Here is a 22,726-nt window from a genome sequence, read left to right as displayed (position 1 = left end):
AACAATAAATTCTGTAACAATCAAATAATGACATTTTATTAAAAAACTGAAATATCTTCAAAAGATAATGCCACGACGTCCATGTCTTGACTGGGAGAACTTTCAAAATCAATCATATTTACATCATATACAGAATCTTTTTTTAAAAAAACAGTCTATCAATTAAAAAAAAAAAAAAAAAAAGCCAAAATATCTATATGCATAGCAGCATTCCACATTATCTTGGGGGCTCCAGTGCAAACAAAAAATGAGGGGACATTTTAACAAGTTTAAACTTTTTCCAAGTTTCCGTTCAGTTCTCCTCCAGCTAAATCCACATTAACACCAACTGTCCCCTTTAAAACACGTTGTGTAAAGTCTACGCAGTGGAACGTGTCTGGTTGTCAAAAAGTAGTTTCAGCAGCCGTCAGTCTTCTTGGAAACGGATGTGCTTATTAGCCTCCCTGGCCCGGGCAATGATGATTTTTTCGGCTTTGGATATGAGCTAAAGTGTGAAGAGAAAATATCAAATTAGATGTGATTGATAGCAAATAAACAAAGCGGTTGCAGTGCTTTAACTGTCGTGATGGTGTGTGTACTGTGTGTTCATATGCCAAAATGATTCCAAGTATTAGTCCATATCCAAAAATTGATTGGACTCAGGATAAGCTGCATTTCAATAACAAATGTTTTTTTTTTGGTTTTTGTGCATTTTGAACATTATCATATAAAATGGTGTCTGTCAATACAATGTCACAACTAAATATTATACATCACAAATATCACTTTATTTGGATTTTTCATAATGTTGCTGTGCTGATACAACATGCTGTAAACATGTTGTTTATATACTCAAAATGGAAGAACTGATCAATAATATATTTGTTGTGCAAAGTATGTATATGTATTTTTCTATTTAAAAATGTAAAGGATGATCTCACTTTCTCTGTTCCCCGCTTCTTTTCCCTCGGACGATTCAGCTTGACTTGGCGGTCCACTAGGATCTTCTGCCAGTACCTTTGTTCATGGTCACCTTTGAAAGGCATTGAATACAGATTTATTACCTTACATTGGGACTAACAACTCTTGAGGCTTTACAGTGGTGAAATCTTAACTATGAAAAACAGAACTTGAGACAGGCTGATGGATGCTGTCCCAATAAATTATTTCCACTATCATCAATTATGAAAGTGCCAGCTCAGTCATCCACATCCTCTGCTCAACTGGAGACAGGAGCATATAGGCTATGCACAAATGATTCTACCTTGGAATGAGGAAATAAACTTTCATACCTGAGAGAATCTCTAGCTTCCAGCTGTGCTCTTTCTGCAGCTCTGCTCGAGCGTCACTGACAACTTTAGCATCCTCGGGGGAGTGAAAGCGGATGTAACCCTCAGCGTCTCCATCCAAGATGTCGATGTACGCCACTGGTGATATTTTACACAGAGCGTCCTATACAAAATAATCCACAAACAAGCACAATTCAATCTTTGGTTAACAATCGTAGTGATCTAGTAAATTATTACATGACAGTGCTTGCACCTGACCGAGAGGGAAACAACATTGTGTACATATGCCTCACTTGGTTATCGTAAATCTTTATGGTAATCTTTACATATAATGATGAACACATTTTTAGCAATACATTAACTGTGATATAGGCCAACCTGTCCACTCCGGCTTGTTTAGTAAATGCTACAGGATAAAATTGACTTTTGCTTTGGATCCACAGGTGAATCATGTTCATTCTGTGATATTATGCTCATATAGCATCACATTCAAAAGGAATTCACAAATGTGTATAGCCATGATATATAGGTCGACTCCAATTAAGAATAAAAATGAATGAGTTTAGGAATTAAAAACAGCACTGACTTCTGTGTCAACATAAAAAAAGCACCTTTTTCTAAGCAAATACAGATAATGACAATTGAGTTGTACTGTACTTTGAGGAACTTTCTCCCTGGTAGCGGCTTGTTATCTGTAATCTTCATGATGACACCACTGGTAAACTGAGGGCCTTGGTTAGCGGCTTTCTCACTTTTGTTACTCTTTTCCACTAGAAGAAGAAAAAAACAACAATAGAAGCATTTATTATATATTGTTAATTATTATGAGCAAACAGTTCAGCACTGAAATGAATCAGTTTGGAATTTTTGATAAAACTCCAGGAAATGGACTTTCATTTAGAAACTTGAAAGTTTCCGCACCACCCACACTTTCATATGATATCTATATAATAAAGTTACTGAGATTAGTGGACGCAAAACTCACTCTTTCCATCTTGAGGATCGGTGTCTGTCTCCATTAGACTCTTGTGCTCCTTGTGATCAATCTTATTAATGCACTTCTTCAGGGACGTCATACTGCGCTTCTGCAAAGTCAGATACTCTTCCTTCAACTCGAGCCATTCCTTCCTTAAGTCGGACAAAAGAAGAAGAAACATGTCCATTGGGTTCTGAAGGGGCTTTCAGTTGTTAATTCATTCTTGCTAATGCATGACGAAAAAGGGAAGTAGGACATTACTTTGATAAAACCCGGAGTGGGATGACCTCCTCCCCAATTTTCAGCTTCTCCTTGTGTTTCTTTTTTCTCTTCCTCTTTGCTTTCACTGTTGAATCATCTCTGTTTTCTTTCCCCTCCTCAACACCTCTCTCTGCGTTGCTCTGAGTGGGTGGATCTAAAAAGGGGAATAACACAGTTACTATAACAAGAACTAACACGTAGTTTCACTGCTGTAAAAACACCTCATCATACTTTATGTATTTATAGACTGTGCAAATTAAAAGCCCAGACAGTGGAAGGGGTAAAAGGAAACATATAAGTATTATTTTTTAATAATTTGTAGAGCAGTCCATAATAATAATCATAATCACTTACTAGTAGAGGTGGGCGATATATATCATTTGCGATAATATCGTCATTGTTGTTTTGACAATGTGCAAATTTCCATTATCGAGTATTTAAATTACTTCGACAAAAACAATGAAACGCCCGCGGAAACTCCTCATATCCATTAATACACGGTGCAGCAGCGCTCTCTACAGCATGGCAGGATTCAGTCACACAACTAGTGGGCCTACGTGATCACATGGCGTGATCACGTGACCTCTCGCTAGCATCCTCCTTGCAACAGTTTAGCAGCGCGTTGTGATGATAGAGAGAAAATGCAAACACCTCCAGTCCCTGAAGCTACCGGTACTTCAGATGATTTAGTGCCGAGACGTGGGTCCTATGGGCTTCAGCGTTCAGAGCGCTAAGCGCCTTCAGCGGTAAAAAGATGTCAGCGGAGACGGGTTTTTTTAGCGCAGCGCTCAGAGCGCTTCAAGTTGAAATCTGTTCAACTTTTAACACCGCTGGGCGCTCGGAAAATGAGTTTTTGAGCGCTCTCAGCACTGTAAATGCGTTTTGTGGACACAAGTCCAGCTCAGACAATTCTAATCACATTTTAAAGGATATCGACTGATTATCGTTATCGCCAAAATCCCAAAAAATATTGAGATATTATTTTTTGCCCATATCGCCCACCCCTACTTACTAGTCTTTGTAACATCCTTCCCGGCACCTTCACTTTCACTTGTCTTTCTTATCTTGGATGGTACTTCGCTTTCGGATCCCTCTGCTGTCTGTGACCTTCGCCTTTTTTTCTCAGACAGTTTGCCTGGTGTCTTCTGAGTGGTGGCAGCCTCGAGTTCATAGTCCCCTGCTGCTGAGCGCTTCCTCTTTTGCTCTGTTGGCTCTGCTTCCATCGCCTGCTCTTTGGCTTCTTCAGCAGGAGCCTGTACTGAGGCACCTTCTTTCTTTTTCTTCTTCTTTCGCTTTTTCTTCTCCTCTTCTTCACCTATAACAGATGAATGTCAAGATGTGGGGATCAATACGGCAAATCGCACCAACAGCCTTTTTCCTGATATCAGTTACTCATGATTTAATGTTTCTAGATGGTAAAGAGAAGCAGAGATGTAATTATTTTTTCTTTAGCATTTTAATTAAGTGTACCTGAGGGTGGATTGTCACCTGGCAGAGGAAGGGGCTTCCTGCTTTTCGTCCTGGGGAAAATCCCTGGCTTCCTGGGAGCATCTTCAGGGGGGTTGTTCAGCATCTGTTACCAAGATCAAAACTTTCCATGAGTTTTTGTCCAGCCAAAAACAATCACCAGAGAGACCAAATTCTCAAATATTTAAGGCACTGAAACTCTATTACATCATCACCTCTATGGCTTTCTGTGCTTCTTCCTCTTTCTCAAACTCTACGAAGGCAAAACCCTTGGAGTCGCCAGAAGACTTGTATCTGGGGATGCTGACATAAACCACATTCCCGCATTTTGTGAACACTCTCTCTATCCAGCTGTGTGTCACATCCTTGGGCAAAAGTTCCTAATTAAAAAAAAGAAAGAAAGAAAGAAATGTGTTACTTTGTGACCCAAGAGTATTCTTCAATCAAATTATTGTTTATTTCTGCAAACGTAGATTCCTCCGAAAATCTCATTACAATAAGAATGTAAAACTCTTTTTACCACATAGACTGTGCGGCTGTCGACATTATTTGGTATGTCTCCAATTGGAAGCTGACGCCTCACTTTATTTCCTTCTAGGTTAACCTGAAACAGAATTGGAAGACATTTGCGGTCACTGCATTCATATGACATTAGTTTAAAGCCATGTATAATCTCTCAAAATATTCACTGCTGTAGTGTTGTTAACACCGTTAGAGTGAGACATTTCTTAGGTGTTTTTCAAAAGAAATCCCAAAAAAGATTCACTTCACAGTACCTCAACCACAGTTGAATTTTTCAGGGCTCTCGCAATCAGCTTGGTGTCAGTCGTCAGCTTCTTCATTCGATTGAAGTCCACCAACACAGATATATCAACATCTAAGACATTTAGTACAATGTTTAAGACAAAAATCAAGTGTCTTCATGTCAAAACACTTATGGATAAAGTGGTGTATTATTGATATTGATAGCCCCTTACACCCATCGTCCGAGTCTTCAATGAGTTTTCTCAGAAAGCGATCCTTGTGAAGGTTGACATCTCCGAACCAGAACTCCACTTGCTTCTTCACGTCACCCAGCAGCTGTTTGACACGGGACCTCTTCTTTTTTTCCATCTCCTTGCTCTTACTGCTGAGTCCTGCAGCACCAGCATCACCGCCTCCCCTCTCTGTGTCAATCATCCTGCGGGTGAGACTGCAGCACAGGTCAGTAGGATGCACATTCAGAACATAGCACAGTGAATAAACACATTAACTGTCTCCATACAGGTGTATTTTCACATAAAGGCCGTGTTAGTGGAATGATTCACACTATGTGTAGTGACAGAGACAGTTTTATAATTTACAAAAAGTCAAATTTAGTTATTATAAGCTCTGTGAAATAATCTTTACCCCATATGCAGACTATACAAATGGTGAACACGCCCCTTTAAATGAATAATTTGAACTCTACTTAACGTAGTAAAACCACGTTAGCTTCATATTTGGCAACGTTTAACGTTAACTAGTTAAGTTACCATAGCATGCTAGGCTAGCCAATTATGTCTTACGTTAGCAAACAGTTGTTGAAGTTAGCTAGTACGAATTCGCGGGTCGTGACATTTTTAAAATGTTGCAGTCGTGCCTGCTGCATTTCAAACTCCGTCAGCCCTTCATTTAACATTGAACTGACGTTATAGTCTACAGAACTCACTAATCTGGAGGTGAGGAAACAGTCCAGTTTAACGCGCAGCAAACACAAAAATAACAGAAAACAGTAGCTCGCTGGCTAACTTCACACGAACGGCATTTGGTCGTTTAGTCGCAGAATAATTTCGTCATACCAGGGCAAGCAGTTTAAACAACTTCCGCTAAAGGATTCCAAAATAAAATGCACAATATCCGCTGTATGCGTTCAACATTTTATTGACAATTGTGCAAGTTACAATACATTTAATCATATTATATATCAATATATATATATATATATATATATTGATATAAAATAGTACGTTACATATATGACAACGAAACTCCACAAAGACTAAATGCAATGACATTCGAAATTAAAATACATTAGAAAACACATCAATATCATAATTTACTACCACAAATAAACGTTGTAAACATGTAATTGGAAATCAAAATAGTACAACTGGTGTAATATACAAATCAAGGTTTAATAAAAAAAAAATGTACTTGCACTTGACATGCTTTTATTTGGAAGAGAAAAACAGTACATCCGATCTCTAACGCTACTGAAGCAGTTTGTAGTTTTATTGACCTTTTTGTAGTAACGTCTAGCTAATATACACTGAGGCTCATTTTACCTTTCTACCCGTGCTATTCCTTTATGGTAATTGGGGTTTATTATTTCTTTAATTTGATGCTATCTGTGTGTTGGGGGGGAGGGGGTTAAAAGGGCCTACCGTGAACATATCCAAAGAAAAGAAAGCACAATTAATAGACATAAGAAATGTTAACTCGGTGAATACGACTGTACCATATAGGTCAAGTAGGTGGGTTGAACGTGGCCGGTTAGCTCAGTTGGTTAGAGCGTGGTGCTAATAACGCCAAGGTCGCGGGTTCGATCCCCGTACTGGCCAATTATCCATTTTGATCTTCCTACACAGTTGGTAGTGATACTGGTTGTTCACTTTCCGAGCTGACCGTTTCGGGGATTCATTTTGTCCCCCATGGAATGATTTACAGTAACCTGTCTGTAGGTGGCGACTTGGACTGCTGCTTGCCCCAGCTGTCACTGTTTACATTTATGATGTCTTATTTATTCTCCTGTACAGCACTTTGGTCAACTTTAGTTGTTTTTAAAGTGCTTAACAAATAAAGTTGGATTGGATTGGATTGGATGTTTCATAAGATATGGACCTACTTTAAATGCTACTTTAAATAATTATGCATTTAGGAAAGCTTATTAGACGTTATCTTATCACATATTTATGTTGCTGGTTTACTCCCACTGAAACATTAAAGAAATGTATTTTCAGGAAGTAAGAAGTTCAGAAAGCATTCAGCATCAAACAGACACTGGTGCTGTATATTATAGCTTATAATTTACTTGATTTTAGTTTGCTAGATCTCTGTCTGTCAGAGGTTTAAAATGCTCTCAAACTTTTTGAGCTTCTTGCAGATGTCGTCCTCGGTGCAGCACTCAATCCTGTGCTTGATCAGCTGTGATAGTTGCTTGTAGAAGGTCTTCGCCCACTGGGCTTCCAAGCAGTGGGCCGATATGTTGCACACTTTGTGGAGTACCATCAGTAACTTCTCGTTGCTGCTCACCTCACACCTTTTGAAGACCCACCCCCCCCACCCACCCCACATATCGTCATCTGTGAAGTTCACAGTTATGCTTTCTTTGGTGCACAAGGACTCTGGATCTGTGTCAGTCAGGTCATTCCATATGGCTCTGTATCAAAAGGGAATTGACAGAAACTCCATAAATTGTTGAAATATGGATAAGAATCATTTGTTGAAAAAAGCTAATCACTCACACAACTTTTGTCAGAGGATTTGGAGTCAAGTCAGTGAGTGACAGCAGACCTCTGTGGCTCACTCTGTTTCCCTCCATCCTGTGAAAGCACATAGGTAACTGTATCATGTACTAAACAATGTTTTAAATGTATATGAAAATATATTCAGCATCTCCCAAGCCCTATGTGAACGATTTTTTCCCCCCAGTGGTCCCTAAGCTCAGTGCAAACTTAATAACATATAAGGTTTCCACCTTAAGGTTTTTTAACAGATACATGTCAGTATCTAACCATCTATACACATCTATGCACTATGCTAACAAATCAAATTTTCAAATCAAAAAAGGCTACTCAATAGCATTTAATAATAGAATACCTCAGATACTGAACATTTGTGTTATACTGAGCTGGAGCGCAGCTGACCAAACAGTAATTTTACTGAGGTGGTGATAAAGTTGGCAGTAATAATACAACAGTATTTTCTATATCATCGTGTCTGTAAAGATTTTAATTTCCTCTAAATAAATGGCAACATATCCCGATACTCCTGCCCCCACAGTTTCTTACCACAATTCCTGAAGCTTTCTTTTCACCCGTATGGCGCTAGAAAGAGCCAGTAGTTCATCATCACCAATGTTTGACCATCCAAGTCTAAAATTGGTAACACAAAGTGTCAACAGTCTTGAAGCTTCTTTGTGAGATTTTGTTCTCTCAAAATAAGGATGATTGTACTCTGCTTTGTGCTTGTAATAATTTTTACATTAAAAAACAACATGTTTTTTTTATTACTATTAACGAAAGCTTCTAAAATCAATCTGACATCTTACCCTAGGTGGGTTATACTTTCTGACTCTTGAAGCACATCAGCAATGACCTGAACTGTGTCCATGTCGAGGTGGTTTTCTCCAAGCCTTAAAAATGAAAAAGTGGAGTTATTGCATAAGCCACATTTTCTTCAACCTGATAGTGCTGTTACTTCACACTTGACACTACATGCAGAGCAATACGAGTACCCACGTGGAACTGTAAAGGTTAGAAAAAATAACCTAAATAAAACCAAAGATAAATTAAAGAAGACTCAGTGTAATAGATGGGTGACTTTATGAGACAATGCAAATAACATTTTACCTGGAACTCACCAAAGACTCTTACATCTGAGTAGCTGGGGCTGAATATCTCTAAGTGCGTGGAAGCTTACTCCCGTCCCTGTCAGATCCAACTCTGATATTTCACCCTTTGTAAGGTTCAGGAAGTAGTTGATGGTATTGTAATCCATTTGGGAGAGTGTTTCATCACTAACATTAATTCGTAATGTCTTTGGTTGTACATCAAGAGCCAAAGAGGGGTCCTGTTGCTCAAACAGGCAGTGTAAATGGTTTAGGATATGGGCCCCAGTCTCGCAGAGCATCGTAAGTTCTCTGATGATCCTCTGACGATAGGTGTCCACTTTTTCCTGTTGGCAACACAGCCCCACCTGCCTAGAGAGAAGATTAGCGTTGCGTTCCGAGAGAATTCCAGAGAGGAAGCGGTTGAAAAGGTCCAAATGTCCGTAGTTGGACCCCTCCCCAGGACTTGCGGTGTGCTGAAGTGCATCGGGTAAAGGGTGATCTGTCACTGCACAATAAACTGCAGCAAAGAACTCTTGAACAGTAAGGTGTACAAAGGAGTAAACCTCTTCAGTGCAGCCAGGCTCTTGTGCCACTGTCTTGTCAAGGAAGGTACTAACAAGGCTGCATCCCTCTAACGCTGCAATATCTGGGTCGCTGCTGTAGAATAGTGTTTGATGCTCCATAAGCTTGTGAAAAGCGAGTCGACCCAGCTTCAACACAATATCAGACAGCTGCTGGACGTGCCCTGCTCTTTGCTCTTGAAGAAATGTTTCGGCTCTTCCTTGGGTGTGAGAGCGAAGCAAGGCCACCAGATACTGCACATAAATGTCTGTCATGGTCTTGGGGCTCTCTCCACTGAGGTCTTTGCTTTCTTTGAGGATGCAGCACACAATGTAGCAAAATGCAGGTATGTAGCACAGAGTCAGCATTAGTTCATTCTCTGATACTACGGCGAACATGCGGTAAGCAAGGGCACGGTCTTGGAAGTAACGCAAGAAGAAGTCTTGAACTTCAGCCAAGGAGAAGCCGGCAATGAGCACAAAGCGGTCAATGCAGCCCACAGGAATGTGGTTGATTGCCGAAGGTCTACTTGTGAGCATGACAGAAGCATTGGGCAGCAGTTCACCTTGCATCAAACTCCCAAGGACCTCCACCACTTCTGCATCTTCATCTGGCTCAGTCACATATACGTTCATATCACAGCTCCTGTAGTGTCTGAACTCATCAAAACCATCCAAAATGATCAGCAGTTTGTTGTCATTCGCTAAAATGTTATCCAGTTCCTTTGCCAGGTGCCTGTTTTTACGCAAAATCAACTCCCGCAAGTTTGTAGGTTTGTCAATCAGATTTAGGTCTCTGAAGGTCATGTGGATGATGAAGTCAAATGCAAGACTTTCCTTATTCCCCCCAAAATCTAACAGCATCTTCTGCACCAGGACGGTTTTCCCAATGCCCGCCACCCCTGTCACCAGAACCTTCTTGACTGGACAGTTCCCATTTGTGCTTGAAAAGAGTTTGGCTGGTGCAATTTTCCGATGCACTGCTGACTTCTGCTGCAACGATAGTCGCTTTTGTCCAAACGCCAGGACCTCATGTCTTTTTATTTCTAATCCCTGGTGTCCATCGACCAACAAGAGACTGACATAATGTTCAGAGAAAGCAATTTTCTCTCCGTGTCGAGTGTTGTAGAAGAGCATGCTCTCACTCCGGCGCTTGAGGACATCTTTATGCTTTTGTTTGACTTTGTTATACTCTGCAAAATAAGATTTAATATTAACTCTCACAAGTCTTTCTTTATGTCAACAGAACCTAAGAACATGATCATTTGATAGTGCTTCATGAAACACTGTATTCTTTATATGAACAATGCAATGTTATTCCAAGTGTTTAACTCACAGCATTATTGTCATTCTAAATATTATATTAAATGAACCAATGACATCTCTGTCATTGAATTGCATACCTACAGACTGAGACTGATCTGTGTTGCCTTCTTTGGAGTGCATTTGTGCTTCTTGCTGATGATGACTGCAAATTGAGAAAAAAATCTTTGCTGCTTCCTCGCCTTTACACTCCAGGATATCCAACACCTTTCTAACTCTTGCCCGTGGCCCCAGCCGACACAACACCTCCTCACGGTCATCACGAGTGAACACCTCTCGAATTACCAAGAGTTCCAGCAGAGAGTCAATGCATCCTTCGAGTTCATCCACGAGAGAAACTCGCAGCACCTTGATTGTTGTCAAACAAGAATTACAACCACCATTTTCCTCCATAACTAATCTAAAATAATCCTCAGCGCAATTCAGAAAAGTCATGATCTGTTGAAGGTGCCCGTTTGAATCGTAGTGTCTAGATTCATGTTGTAAAGCGAATTTCCTCTCATTGTTCAGAGGCATCCTGTGAATGCACGTCCCTCTTTCAGAGCTGAGTAGAATGTGAACTGTATGTTGTAAATACAGAAAGGGGAAGTGCTTCCCCATTGACATAATGACGTGGCAGTCTTGAACGTCGTGTTCAACTGGTTCATGATAGAACCTCTGTGGGTTGTGGTCTAAGTCAAATTGGATGGATTAGTGTAAGAAGCACTTTGACTAGATAACATTTAGAATTTTGTTCAAAACAAAATGTAACCCAGGTCTCTGAACGGAGTTCATTTTATACTGTCATCTGTTAATCACCAATTATTAATTGCAGTAAAGATATGCTACAAAAATAAAATCAGAACATACATGTTATTAAAGGAATGTATTTGGTTTTATTTCATGATTAACCAGGCATGAGCAGAGAGCAACACATCAAGTCACCAGCAGTGGGTGCCTATTGCATGCACATCAAATACCAAAAAACTGTCGGGAAATGAATACTTAAAACCCACCACTGTTATTATTTACAAAACTATGCACAAGAACACTCATTAAAATAAATAGTGAAAAGGACAAAACAAATATCTACATAACTTAAGAGCATAAGTAATATGTTAATTATGTTTTCCTCTCATAAAATCAAATAATCACACCTTAATGAAAGGCCAAGTAGTCTCCTGCTAAGGTATGTGTTGCACTTAATGATGAAGAATTGTGGAACCCAGGACATAATGTCAAAAGTGCAAACCCTGTCTATATGGTACAATAATGTATGGTACATGAATAATGATCTTTAAAAGCTTCCCTACTGTTTAACCAATATCCAAATATAACACAGACGTCATATTTACATATTTTAAGTTCAACTAACACTGAAATCTGTCCAAGGAAGAACACTTACATAAGAACTGTCAAATGTAACTTTGTTGTTTTCCTAAAATGAGACAGGAAAGCAAAAATATGAATTGACAGAAGGAAATGGGCTTTATGACCTCAGTGAGGAACTATTATGCTCAGTTCATGTTTAAACATGCTAACATCACAAAGTGGTTAAAGGGACATTTTAACAAAATATCTTTACAAAAAATGCCAAGATCACAAAACAAAATATATAAACAATGTAACTTTACAAACTAAAAAAAAAAAAAACTCTACAAGCCATGTTCTTAACAAAGACTTGGATGAGTTGAGTGCAAAATTGTTTCCAAAAATTGACTTGCTTCAGTCATACACCCCCATAGTGCAACCCATGCAAGACAAATCTTTATCTTAACCTACTTTTTATTCCGCAAAAAATGCACTTAAAACACCTGCAATCCTAATTCCTTTTCTCTTTAAATGACTTGACCAATCACTGTGGTCAACACATGCTAAATGACCCAAAATGATAGCACAGACCATGATCAGTTACCTAGGTGACTAAATGTTATCTATATTAGGCTTTTAGTCATTCTAGACAGTTCCCATTTATATGCAGCATTTTGCTGTATTTCAGTTTTAAACAAGAGTTTACCCATACGTCATTAATAAAAGCTTATTTAGCATCAAAACAATTTTTTCCAACACTGTTTTGGAGACCATTGCAATAAAGGCAAACACACAACTATCCAGTGGTTATCAAAAGCTAAGGGGTCTACCCAGAATACCAGGGTATGAAGTCAATCAATAAAAAAAAGTATATTAATTACATATTTGTGTACTGTTAGCTAAATTGTAATATAATATGCACCCTAGTTTGGACATGAAGTGATGGGGCTATAACAGATCATGGTGAGGCAGCACTTTTGTTCCATTTGTTTTAGGAAAACCCGCAAACCCCACCAGATACTATTAATGCGGACTGGTCATTAGTCACCGATGAAACAAAAGAGCAACCACTAATTTCTATTACACACAATGGAAATCTATCTTTGCTCTGGCATAATTAAGGAAAGCTGCCAGCGTGAACTTCTAATTTTAAAAAAAGAAGTGAAACTGAAGCCTTCACTAACAGACATGTCACTCCTCTCAAAACCTTCAAATTCAAACCCACACAAGATCACAGGCACTATGACCATCCAAACACTCCTACACACTCAGGAAACCCCATCCAAGACTGATCACTGAAGACAGCTGTGGGTGTAAGGACGGGGCATAGAGGTTTCAAGTCTCTGTTGGTCAGTCTGAGCATCTTCCCTGACCTATCCAGCTTGTCCATGGCCCTCGTCTCACGTCCCCACCTCAGGTGTTTCGGCAGGAATGACAGCAGCGGTTCTTAAACTGGGGCAGCGGACACAGCTCCAACTGCCGAACCTTCTCGCAGTACCTCGTGCTGTCTCGACACTCTCCTGCTGGAATACACAGAGGTCACAGTTTACTACACATACTCACTTCAAGCCTGATCACCTCTCCCCAAGATAGACCAAAGGGTTTCCTTTTAAATACCTTATTGAATGAATCATCTTTCAGCAAGCACTCAAGCCAGCAAGTACAATACAAAAAAAGGGTTCTCTGGGTGTAAAGTATGAATTCATCAAAATCAAAAATATCCTCCTGTAGGATCTAGCCATGCCGTTTTATGTGAAGCAGATTCGAGATATCAACTTCTAAACTGTAATACAGATTAGTGGAATTCATGTCTTCCTCCCAGAATTACAATGTAAACCATTTTTATAGGGACTGTCTGTGGGTTCCTTCAAAGTACTGGGACATTGCTTCTGGGAAGACCTGATGCTGCTGACATTTTTCAGTGCTCTGAATGCCAGAAGCAACTTGTTTGCTGGTTTTCCAGCAGAAATTTTAAAAACAAATGCTTCCAAACCTCTGCACATGAAACCGACTGATAGCAACAAGCTAGTAGTGTTCTGAGATCATTGAGGTGTGCTTCCTTTTCAGAGGAAATGTAGGACACCAACATACGTTATTATACTATATTTGGAGATGCAATACAACCTATAATAGATTCAGAGCTATTTTAAAACTATTTCTCACCTCTGCCGCAGGACAAAATATTGCATCGCTGCCAGCTGGGAGGGCGAGGCCTCCACATGCAGTGATGTTCACGTGTGGCCCTTCCAGTTCGACGGTGCATGCAGGTCACCTGGCGTGACTGGAAACCATGCCGTCCACAGGTGGCAGTGCACTGTGTCCACGGCCCCACACGCCAGTGAAGGGCACAGGCCTCTGTTGAGCAATTCTTCAAGGAGCTGGGTCTGCAAATACAAACACACATAAAGAAAAGGGTCCAAAAGTTGTCAGAGCAGCTTTTTTAACTGAAACACTCACATACTCATGTTCTGGTATCCATATTTACCTCTGGAGTCCACTGCACATCCTGTAGGGGACTTTGGTGGCATTTGTGTCTTGGCAGTAAACATGGCGGTGCTGTGTGGCCAAACTGGGACCCACGCACTGACCATGACACTAAAAGGAGATTTCATTAACATTACAAGCGAGTTTAGCCTTTAAATCTTAACTATCCCTCATAATAAAAGCATTTAGTCAAAACATTGTAGATTTATTTGCAAATATTATGCATCAGTTTTCAAACTGGGAAATTCTCATGGTACACCTGAGGGTTAACACAGAACAAAGGTGACTTCCCTAATAACAACAAACATTTGTCTCTAAATAGATAAGGAAGTAATAACAGGATGTTTTTTTTTTATTTGGAAAGAAACTACCTCAAATGAATTAAAATTCAATTCAGTTGTATTTGCATAGTGCCAAATCATAACAGATGTTGTTTTCAAAGAGAGCAGGTACAGACTACACAGTTTTCTAACAGTAACAGTTGACAGTTGTAAATAACACTCGACATAGTCGAGGTACAATTACTGAAATGTGTTTGTGCTCAGTGTAGGTAGACTCACCGGTCCCCAGTGGGTAGTGGTCCATCTGGCACAGGGCAGTTGGTTGCATAGCCTGGTGTCAGAGTGTCTCTTTCCTGTGCCAAGGCAGTGCTGACTCCCCACCTCTTTTGATCTGCCCTCAGGACCCTTCATGCAACGGATACTCCTGGTCTGGGACCCACCTCCACAACTGGCTGAACATGGTGACCAAAGATCCACTTGCCACCTAATGAAACCAGAGAGGAAAAGTGGACTATAATTTTATTTTATGAGCTTATCAGAAAGGTTCTGGGTTTTTTCATGCCCAAAAGTACTCCGCAAATAAGTTTCTCAGTGAGCAGACCTAGTGTCATCTGAATATTTTCCTTTTAAAAAAAACATGCACACAGAAATGACCCAGCACTTTAGGATAGATGGAACCTGAGCGAACCCCATTGAGGAATTTGAATGCAAACACAGACAGCCAGTGAGATCCAGTCTTATCAAACCTAATGTTCAAAGTATGCAACTGGACAAACATGTAGTAGCATCAAGGTACCTGAGGGGGCAGGCTTGTCCACGACACAGCTCAGACTGGCTGCTGTTGCCCCTCTCAGAGCAATTAGGGCCATTTGTTCCCATACCATTGCCTTCGACACACATTCTTCCTTTGCCACCTGAAAAAAAAAAAGAAAAATCATATCTTTGTGGTCTTGGATACTGCAGAAATCAAAAGATCTCCCCTTGTTTGTCTTTTTAATGTACTGATACTGCTGATAATAGTTTCAGTATCCTCTTTTTTTGTTCTGTTAGGACTTTGCGGTAACACATGGGATAGATGTTTGCATTAGTGATCTTACCAGTTCAGTGAGGACCTTCACAAACCTCATCTCAACATGTACACACCAGGAATAGTTAGTTAACTATTTCTAGCACTTAAGATGCTTTTGTATTGCCTCATAGTCCTGATATGTAGGCATCATTCTTGGTTTTCTTACTTCAAATAGAAGAAGATGAAGATACTAACTTGAATGTGCATCAGGTGAAAATGATAACACAGGGAAAAAAATTAATATGTTTCAATATTTTCTTTCTGTCAGTCTCTTGCTGCTATTACTTAACCAACTCAAAATGTTGTCTTTGACATTACTGAGAGGGTCATGGCCTATGCTTGTCCAGAAATCAGACTGCACTTTCCAAGAACCCAGGAAAGAATTATATTTTCAAGTTCAATTTCCCTACAAGAGTCATTCAAAGTACTTGGGATTGCATTCTTAAGATTTCTGAAGTGCGTCCATTAGACATGACCTTCGACTGAGTTTGAATTAAAAAATATAACAAAATGCAGATTCAACATTTTTCAGCACTTTTAAACCCCTTTATCCTGTACGTTTGGATTAGGCGACCGGGGTGAACCCACTTAATCTTCTTTGAAACACTGCCTGGAACCTCTAATTGTTGTCGTATGGGGAGGAAACGTACTGGAGTGTCAGGAAATTCGCTTTGATGAAACTGCAGCTATGTTGCAACTGATCATGCTCTGAGGAGACAAAGGACAGCGCAGCTCAGAGATGACCCGAGCTGTGGCACGCTCCGGACATTCCCCATCACTCACTCAGGCCAGATGAGCCACTAGGGTATGTAAAAACTTACTGTATATCTGTGCCTGTGGTTATGCTTTTTGTGTGTGTGTGTGTGTGTGTGTGTTTCTCAGTTGAAAAGAATGCTTTCCCAGAACCTCTTAGCCTGAACCACAAAAGAACAACACATATTACTTTAAACTGGACTACATAAAAGTATATTAGGACAAACTCAACTTGACATTAGGTTAATACTGACTCTCTCGTTTGTACTGTATGTGTAGCTGCAAAAGCAGTTTACAGTATTTGCTCATGACACACTTAAAGGAAGCTTTAGGTCCTGGTATGCCCCCCCCTTCTTATATATATATATAAACCATGGGAGCTTGACTACAACTTAATAACTAAAAAATAAAGTTTTGAATGTTAGGAAAATCATTATTTACACAGGATTACTTACTACCAATTACCAAGCAAGGATTAGATTAATTAGACTGACTACCTGTAATCTGCAGCCATGATGAAAGGGACGTAGACCCAAGACGGTTCCTTGCGGTGCAGGTGTACAGACCCTCATCCACCTTGCTTGGAGACTGGATCCTCAGTGAGCCAGTGGGCAACAGGACTACTCTGCCAACACAAAGACAAAGTAACCATTGAATCTATAACAATTCTGTTACACGACAAAATCTTCATTCCTTTTGCACAAAAAGTCACATTAAATGGAAGTTCTTACCTGCTGTTGTAGTGCAACTCTTTTCCATTCTTTGTCCATGTTAGGGATGGTTCAGGGTTCCCCAGTGCCTCACACCTCAGCTCCAAACTAGCAATGGGTTTCTGCAGCAAAGCTGGCACTCCCACATGGACTATCATGTCAGACGACATCACCACTCCGACCTTCCTGGAACGTTGGATTATCACCGGGTTTCTTGGCCTGGATGTGTGCGCTTTGATGTTTGGTTTGTAAAGGAGGGGCCCTGGCGTGGAGGATTCTGCGCTTTCCGGGGGATGAAGAGTAGACTCATTGGTTTCACCTTGTGTCATAGTGAGCTCACTGAGCAATTGTGCGACGAGTTGTTCGCCCCATGGCCCTTTGAAGCCTTCAGAGAGGTTGTGTGTGAGCTCATCTAACCTGTGGGTGTCTGCGATGAGTACGAGCAGACTTGGATGTTCTGAGCGCTCATCCTCCAGGGTCGACCTGTTCTTTTCACTTGAGTGTGTCTTATCAGCAATGTCTTTTTCATCTTCAGACCCTTTGAGTTCAAGCAAATGCTCAACAATGTTGTCATATTGGTTGAGGGAGATGGGTAGCTCCTGAAATCTTTCTCCCGTTGTGGACACATCTGGCTGCCCAACCTTTTGTTGTCCTCCTGCAAGGAGCCATACCTCTGGAATAGAGAGCTTCTGCTTGTTGCCAATGATTTGCAGGACAAAATGTTCTTGTGCCGGACCTGCAACACACGTGTATATCCCTGCATCGGATGCACGAACCTGATGAATCTTCACATATCCTAGTGATGTTATGGAGAGACGTGGGAGGTTGACCAGGGGCTTGCCTTCCTTCAACCATTCGATGTGGCCCCTGCGGAAGTGGCGGGTTGGACATCGAAGGACCACAGTTGTCCAGGGGAGCAGGTAGGCATAGCCTCCCACTACCAAGTGTAACTTTTTGCCCTTCCTCCACTGGATGTACACCTTCCTCTGGGCCAGTATGGTGGGATCAGGCTTGACAGAGTCTGTGAGGAAATGAGATATGAGAGGTGAATGGCACAGTCTGTGCTATCTGTACTCCTGTGCATTTGTAATTGTCAAAGAATGTCCATTGACACAATTTAAAGAGTGAAAATTTATGTAAAAATTTGTTAGTGAGCTAGAAAAACATCCCATGGGTAAGGGAACCAAAACAAAGGGTGTCTTACTGTCACAGAGCCTAAGGGAGCATGGCCGCACTCTGGTGGGCTGGGCAATCAGGGAACAGTTCTCAGGACCTATGGTCCAATGTCCCCCATCTTCCCCTTGTTTTCTGCAGACTGCCTGTAGTCTCTGAATGCCATTTCCACAGGTCACTGAGCACTGGACAAATACATGATATTGTAAGATATGAAAATGCAGACCCCTGCATAATGTACATTTAATCTTTAAAAAGGTAGACTAGTGCCTTGAGGAAACCCTACCTGGGACCAGCCTGTTGTGACCCACTGAGGTGGGCAATCTTGGTTGGCACAGGGCTGCTGGTTTGCAGGGCTCTTGGAAGGGCAAAATGTGTCAGGCAGCTCCAGGATGCTGCCATCTGCCAGTCGCTGTTTGCACAGGACCTGCCTCTTTTGAAATCCACCACCACAGCTCCGGGAGCACTGCAACCACAAAAACACAGAGGTACCAGGGGTTATATTAGAAATACATGTGCTAAATGCTTCAGTGTAATTGCTGGGCCAGGCATTTATGATACTGAACAGCCCAGGTGAGATCGTTTACCTGTCCCCAGTCATGTGTGTCCCACATAGGAGGGCAGTCAAAGCGGTTGCAGGCTTGGACGGGACCAGGCTTGGGGTTCTGACAGTCTTCATCCCTTAAAACCTCAGTACGGTTGCTGTCCCGAGAGGGTCGGTGAGTGCATGCCACAGTGCGGGTCATCAGACCAACCCCACAAGTAGCAGAGCATGAACTCCATTCTCCCGTTTCCCACCTGTGAATACAATGTTGATCATCACACCGCATATCATGATTTTACAACTCTTAACCTTGCCATTCGCGATTAGTTCCATTCATCTTTTGTGTACATATATACTGTATGCAGCCCATCATCCAATCTATAAAGGACTGCAGTCAGGAGGAGTTCAGTCAGAGTGCTTGAAGTTTTTACTTGATCCCATGAGAGGACACTCTTGCAGTCTTATGAATGTCTAAATTCATGAGAGTGAAATTCATGAAAGTGAATACGAGTGAAACGAAAAGAGTGATTCATGGGGCCGGATCCTGGCAAAGAAATGTTAAATCTCCCACTGAATTAAGTGATATTTGAGAAATCCCTATGGCATTGCTTCTACACCCGCATTTTCCCAATGACCTCCGTGGACCAATATTAGTTTTTTTGTCCAACACAATTTGATACAGGGTGATCAATCCATGTGTCTAATTAGTCGCTATGCCTTTAAACACATCTAAAAGCTTTGGCCGACATGGCAGCGACTTTACTTCTTGCTTGACAGATTAGGTGATTTTTGAAAACTATTCCTGTTTACTCAAGGGTACAGGGACTGAGGAGAATTGGGAATGAAGCTTGTTTCTGGACCGGTACTATACTCAAAGCCAAATCGTATAGCTGTTTCCCTTCAGAGGGAACAGTATCCAAAGAGTGTAGCTTAATATGGGAGGGTGAGGAGGCCTCAGGGAGGGAGTAAAGGGCCAAAGGAAACAAGTCCAATACAGCGTTTGTTGTGCCTGAAAACAAGACTCAAGGCCTGGAAAAACAGGCAAGAGCAGGCTGCAAGCCTCTGGGTTTTCTGACAAGAGTGTGAGTGGTGGAACACCGACACTGAGCACGGTGTTAACTTGAAACGTGTGGCCCACCGCAAAATCCATTCACCGTTTAGCCATGGCGCAGTTATATTAAACAACATGTCATTATGCTGTTTAACCATTCAGGTATTTCATTTTGATTAATTTTGTGTGCGCTCTCTTCAAAACAGTATTTGCAATTTCACATATGCAATTCCAACATTGTTCATTCACTGTATTCTAAATTGATAAACTATTAAAAAACGTATAAAAAAACAACAGCAAAACGTTAAAGTTAAGCAATGAGGACTCAATGTTAGGGTACATCTAAAATGATTCTTAAATGAAAAGGCTGTGACAACAACTGACTAATAATAGCACTAACATCATAGTCGCATTTCAATCATTTCAAATTGAAATTTAGTAAGGAGAGTCGTCATCACCAGAGGACGGTGATCTAAATTAGGAAAAACTTTCTTTTTGACCAGAACTTTTGTCCATGACAAGGTATCCCTAAAACTATGTTACCAGGGGCTAAATTGTGACTTTACCTCCAAGAGATTGTTTAAACAACCTCTAATGGGTAGATCACTATCACACTTGTTGAGCACATTCATGCTCCCCAGAGGATGAATGCCTTCAATTTTCAACACTCAATAAGCTTTCCTTTAGAGTCACCCAAAGGTCAGCTTTGTACATAGCATATGTAAAACTAATAATAATCTTATTTCCATTAAATCTTTCAAGGACATTCAAGATACCCAGAGGAAGAGTCTGTATGATTTTGGTGACTGCTTTCGGGTATCACAAACATTTTGGATTTTTCCTGAGCATCCCCTCAGAACAAATGTTACATTGTTAACTCATATGATGTGTGGTCACTAAAGATCATTTCTCGCAGTTTTAAAAACTAAGTGTCTTTTTGCTACAGTAACTTTTTAAACACTAACTACACAGTCACTCCAGAAAAATGCCATTATGCGATCGCATAATTCAATGCACAAATCAGCCAAAGTCCGCATATTATGCGGGGGCCGCATTTTTTCAAACACGCCGCACTTTCGCCGCATAAATTGCCGATTTCCACGCAAAATATGCGGGGCTTGCATGATTTCATAATCCATGCATTTTCGTTGAAAACAAAGTCACATATATCTTACCAGAAAGTTGAAAAATGTTGCGTTTACTTCACTCGAGCAGCCATTTTCCCCTGTTGCCATGGGAACGTTATGAAGTGACGTAATTACGCGACATGGACATCATCGAAAAGCTGCAAACCCCGCGATGAAAACCTTACAGTTGTAAGTATATTAGTAGTATGTAAATTTACGCTACAGTAAGAGATTGCTCTTTGTGCATTGGAAGCCCTTATTTTAACAGAAGATGTCTGTTTTGTATAGCGGTTTTTGCAAGTTCCCGCAATTTTTGCAAGTTCCCGCAATTTCATCGCATAAAATTGTATAAATATCCTGCATATTCCATCACATTCTTTAAGAAAACGTGCCACATAAACAAGGATTTTTGCCCGCAACAATCACAAAAAAACTCTGCATTTTTCTGGAAGGACTGACTACAGCAGCAGAGGCACACAGAGGCCACATTTCTGTGCTGACACAACCACTGAAAAGAAAAAGAAAAGTTCTTCCAAGGACAATTTCACATCGGAGCCTAGCAGGTATAGCTACCACTGACATCTGATCCCCGTTGCGTCTGATTCTGACCAGGTTCCACAAGCTGTCCCACTGGCTTCATTTCCTGCTCTCAGTGATACAACCATCCATCTCTGTCATTCTGCTTCAGTATCTCTTGGACTCAAATGGCCTAAGCGCTGATTTAATTGGCCCAAGTGGTTTAAACTGAGAGGGATAATGTAGTGGATTAGAAGGATCTGAATCTCTTTTGTACACAACCAGTGATTAGCAGAGATTAATTGATTCAACTAGTGTGATGTGTGTTTTTTGATAGTCTGAAAGTTAAACTGTTCCAGGTGTAAAACCCAGGGATGCATCAGGGCTCTAGGAAATGGTGCATCAATGTCCCAGCTCCATATATTGCATATTTTGCTGGGTTACAGTCTTGGCAAACTAATGAAGAGCAGAGCCAGATTTCAGTCCTGTTTTTAATTAATATTTTCTTCTTGAATGCAGCCAAACCCTTTTTCCAAAAACACATTTCCTCCGCATTTTTACTGCATCCATCAATCAAGTGTATTTTAATGTGCATGCACAAACCATTTTAAACAATGTCTGTGTTCTGATTTGTGGGTTTCACCGTACCTGGGTGGGCAGGGCTGAGTCTGGCAGTCCTGGAGGAGTTGCGGGGGCCGACGGGAGCTCACACATTGGCTTTGGTCTGCTGCCTCCCTGGTCTGCTTGTTCAGGCAGATGACTACAGCCTCCTGCACACCTGGGATTAGACAGCAGCACCGGGACGTTACAAGGCAATTCCAAAGAACCATGATCTATTTGTGCAGGGTTCAGTCATAGTTTTCCACTTTTAAAACGTTAATATGCACATACTTGCTGTCCCTAAGAATGAATAGCAAAAATGCAAACACACATTGTTCTTGTTAAGCATCTCTTACATATTATCACATATTGCAAGCAGACACTGCAGTGAAGCAATCCAGATCCAGCCCCTCAATGAAAGCAAGCAGTGGTTGTATCTAATGGGGCACAATGGGCATCAAAACTTTACAGCTGCCTGCTTAAGTTCTGGCATGGACTGTGGATAAACTTAAAGGGTGTGATGTCAGGTCATGTTAAAAGCAATGCAACATAAATCTCTGAGTCTGCTTCCAATGTTGGGGACAATAACAGTGAAGCAGGCACTTCAAACGCCACACTGGTGTGATGGTCCACAGGAGCGCAGCCCTCAGAGTGTGTATGTGACACCCGATACCAGTCTGTAATCATCCCCGAATGGGAG

The 22,726-nt window shown here is 40.9% G+C and overlaps 3 protein-coding genes and 1 non-coding gene across 8 annotated transcripts in view; 1 reads left to right on the top strand and 3 right to left on the bottom strand.

The window, feature by feature from the left end:
* Positions 1–9: 9 nt before the first annotated feature.
* Positions 10–5,788, bottom strand: larp7 (La ribonucleoprotein 7, transcriptional regulator). 3 transcript variants are annotated; one of them, XM_051429231.1, is made up of 13 exons: positions 5,663–5,788; positions 4,950–5,164; positions 4,749–4,849; positions 4,493–4,576; positions 4,188–4,352; positions 3,976–4,078; positions 3,518–3,820; positions 2,506–2,659; positions 2,254–2,396; positions 1,926–2,038; positions 1,272–1,431; positions 921–1,012; positions 10–484 (listed from the first exon to the last, which is right to left on the bottom strand). In XM_051429231.1, the coding sequence occupies exons 2-13, from the start codon at positions 5,149–5,151 to the stop codon at positions 407–409; spliced, it is 1,698 nt and encodes a 565-aa protein (XP_051285191.1). In that variant the 5' UTR covers positions 5,152–5,164; positions 5,663–5,788; the 3' UTR covers positions 10–406. The 3 variants fall into 3 exon arrangements, with proteins under 3 accessions (XP_051285191.1, XP_051285190.1, XP_051285189.1); XM_051429230.1 differs by lacking the exon at positions 5,663–5,788 and adding an exon at positions 5,520–5,647 and having other exon boundaries at positions 3,994–4,078; XM_051429229.1 differs by lacking the exon at positions 5,663–5,788 and adding an exon at positions 5,520–5,646.
* Positions 5,789–6,342: 554 nt separating this feature from the next.
* LOC127379472 (protein NLRC3-like) lies at positions 6,343–10,976 on the bottom strand. 2 transcript variants are annotated; one of them, XM_051429100.1, is made up of 6 exons: positions 10,509–10,976; positions 8,576–10,298; positions 8,264–8,347; positions 8,004–8,087; positions 7,458–7,535; positions 6,343–7,372 (listed from the first exon to the last, which is right to left on the bottom strand). In XM_051429100.1, exons 1-6 carry the CDS (start codon positions 10,942–10,944, stop codon positions 7,054–7,056), a joined length of 2,724 nt encoding a protein of 907 aa, XP_051285060.1. In that variant the 5' UTR covers positions 10,945–10,976; the 3' UTR covers positions 6,343–7,053. The 2 variants fall into 2 exon arrangements, 1 of the variants encoding a protein (XP_051285060.1); XR_007888310.1 differs by lacking the exon at positions 6,343–7,372 and having other exon boundaries at positions 7,514–7,535; positions 8,589–10,298.
* On the top strand, positions 6,481–6,554 carry trnai-aau (transfer RNA isoleucine (anticodon AAU)). Its single transcript has one exon. It is a non-coding gene; the product is annotated as a tRNA-Ile (tRNA).
* A 304-nt stretch (positions 10,977–11,280) lies between the features above and the next one.
* The window catches only part of LOC127379471 (ADAMTS-like protein 1), a 92,740-nt gene continuing 81,294 nt past the window's right edge, over positions 11,281–22,726 (bottom strand). For both annotated transcript variants that reach the window (XM_051429097.1, XM_051429098.1), the window contains 11 exons: positions 22,075–22,204; positions 18,776–18,986; positions 18,475–18,654; positions 18,220–18,373; positions 17,037–18,036; positions 16,803–16,930; positions 15,280–15,397; positions 14,763–14,967; positions 14,204–14,313; positions 13,882–14,102; positions 11,281–13,241 (listed from right to left, as the gene is read on the bottom strand). In XM_051429097.1, coding sequence (XP_051285057.1) covers positions 13,132–13,241; positions 13,882–14,102; positions 14,204–14,313; positions 14,763–14,967; positions 15,280–15,397; positions 16,803–16,930; positions 17,037–18,036; positions 18,220–18,373; positions 18,475–18,654; positions 18,776–18,986; positions 22,075–22,204 — 2,567 coding nt within the window. In that variant the 3' untranslated portion in view covers positions 11,281–13,131. The remainder of the gene's footprint in view (positions 13,242–13,881; positions 14,103–14,203; positions 14,314–14,762; positions 14,968–15,279; positions 15,398–16,802; positions 16,931–17,036; positions 18,037–18,219; positions 18,374–18,474; positions 18,655–18,775; positions 18,987–22,074; positions 22,205–22,726) is intronic.

The sequence above is a fragment of the Dicentrarchus labrax genome, unplaced genomic scaffold, assembly GCF_905237075.1.
Source record: "Dicentrarchus labrax unplaced genomic scaffold, dlabrax2021, whole genome shotgun sequence".
Classification (NCBI taxonomy): Eukaryota; Metazoa; Chordata; class Actinopteri; family Moronidae; genus Dicentrarchus; species Dicentrarchus labrax.
The sequence above is the reverse complement of the archived record's forward strand: the minus strand, read 5'-3'. Positions and strand labels throughout refer to the sequence as shown.

What these genes read in the sequence shown, in the direction of transcription:
- LOC127379472 (XM_051429100.1), bottom strand. Translation starts at nt 10,944, where the DNA reads ATGCCTCTGAACAATGAGAGGAAATTCGCTTTACAACATGAATCTAGA. An exon ending in AGATCAGTCTCAGTCTGTAG is followed by an intron (nt 10,299 to 10,508) that starts GTATGCAATTCA and finishes CTTATTTTGCAG; the next exon opens with AGTATAACAAAGTCAAACAA. An exon ending in AGAAAGCTTCAGGAATTGTG is followed by an intron (nt 7,536 to 8,003) that starts GTAAGAAACTGT and finishes GTGCTTTCACAG; the next exon opens with GATGGAGGGAAACAGAGTGA.
- larp7 (XM_051429229.1), bottom strand. Translation starts at nt 5,632, where the DNA reads ATGTTAAATGAAGGGCTGACGGAGTTTGAAATGCAGCAGGCACGACTG. An exon ending in ACAGCCGCACAGTCTATGTG is followed by an intron (nt 4,353 to 4,492) that starts GTAAAAAGAGTT and finishes TTTTTTAATTAG; the next exon opens with GAACTTTTGCCCAAGGATGT. An exon ending in AGGTGACAATCCACCCTCAG is followed by an intron (nt 3,821 to 3,975) that starts GTACACTTAATT and finishes CATCTGTTATAG; the next exon opens with GTGAAGAAGAGGAGAAGAAA.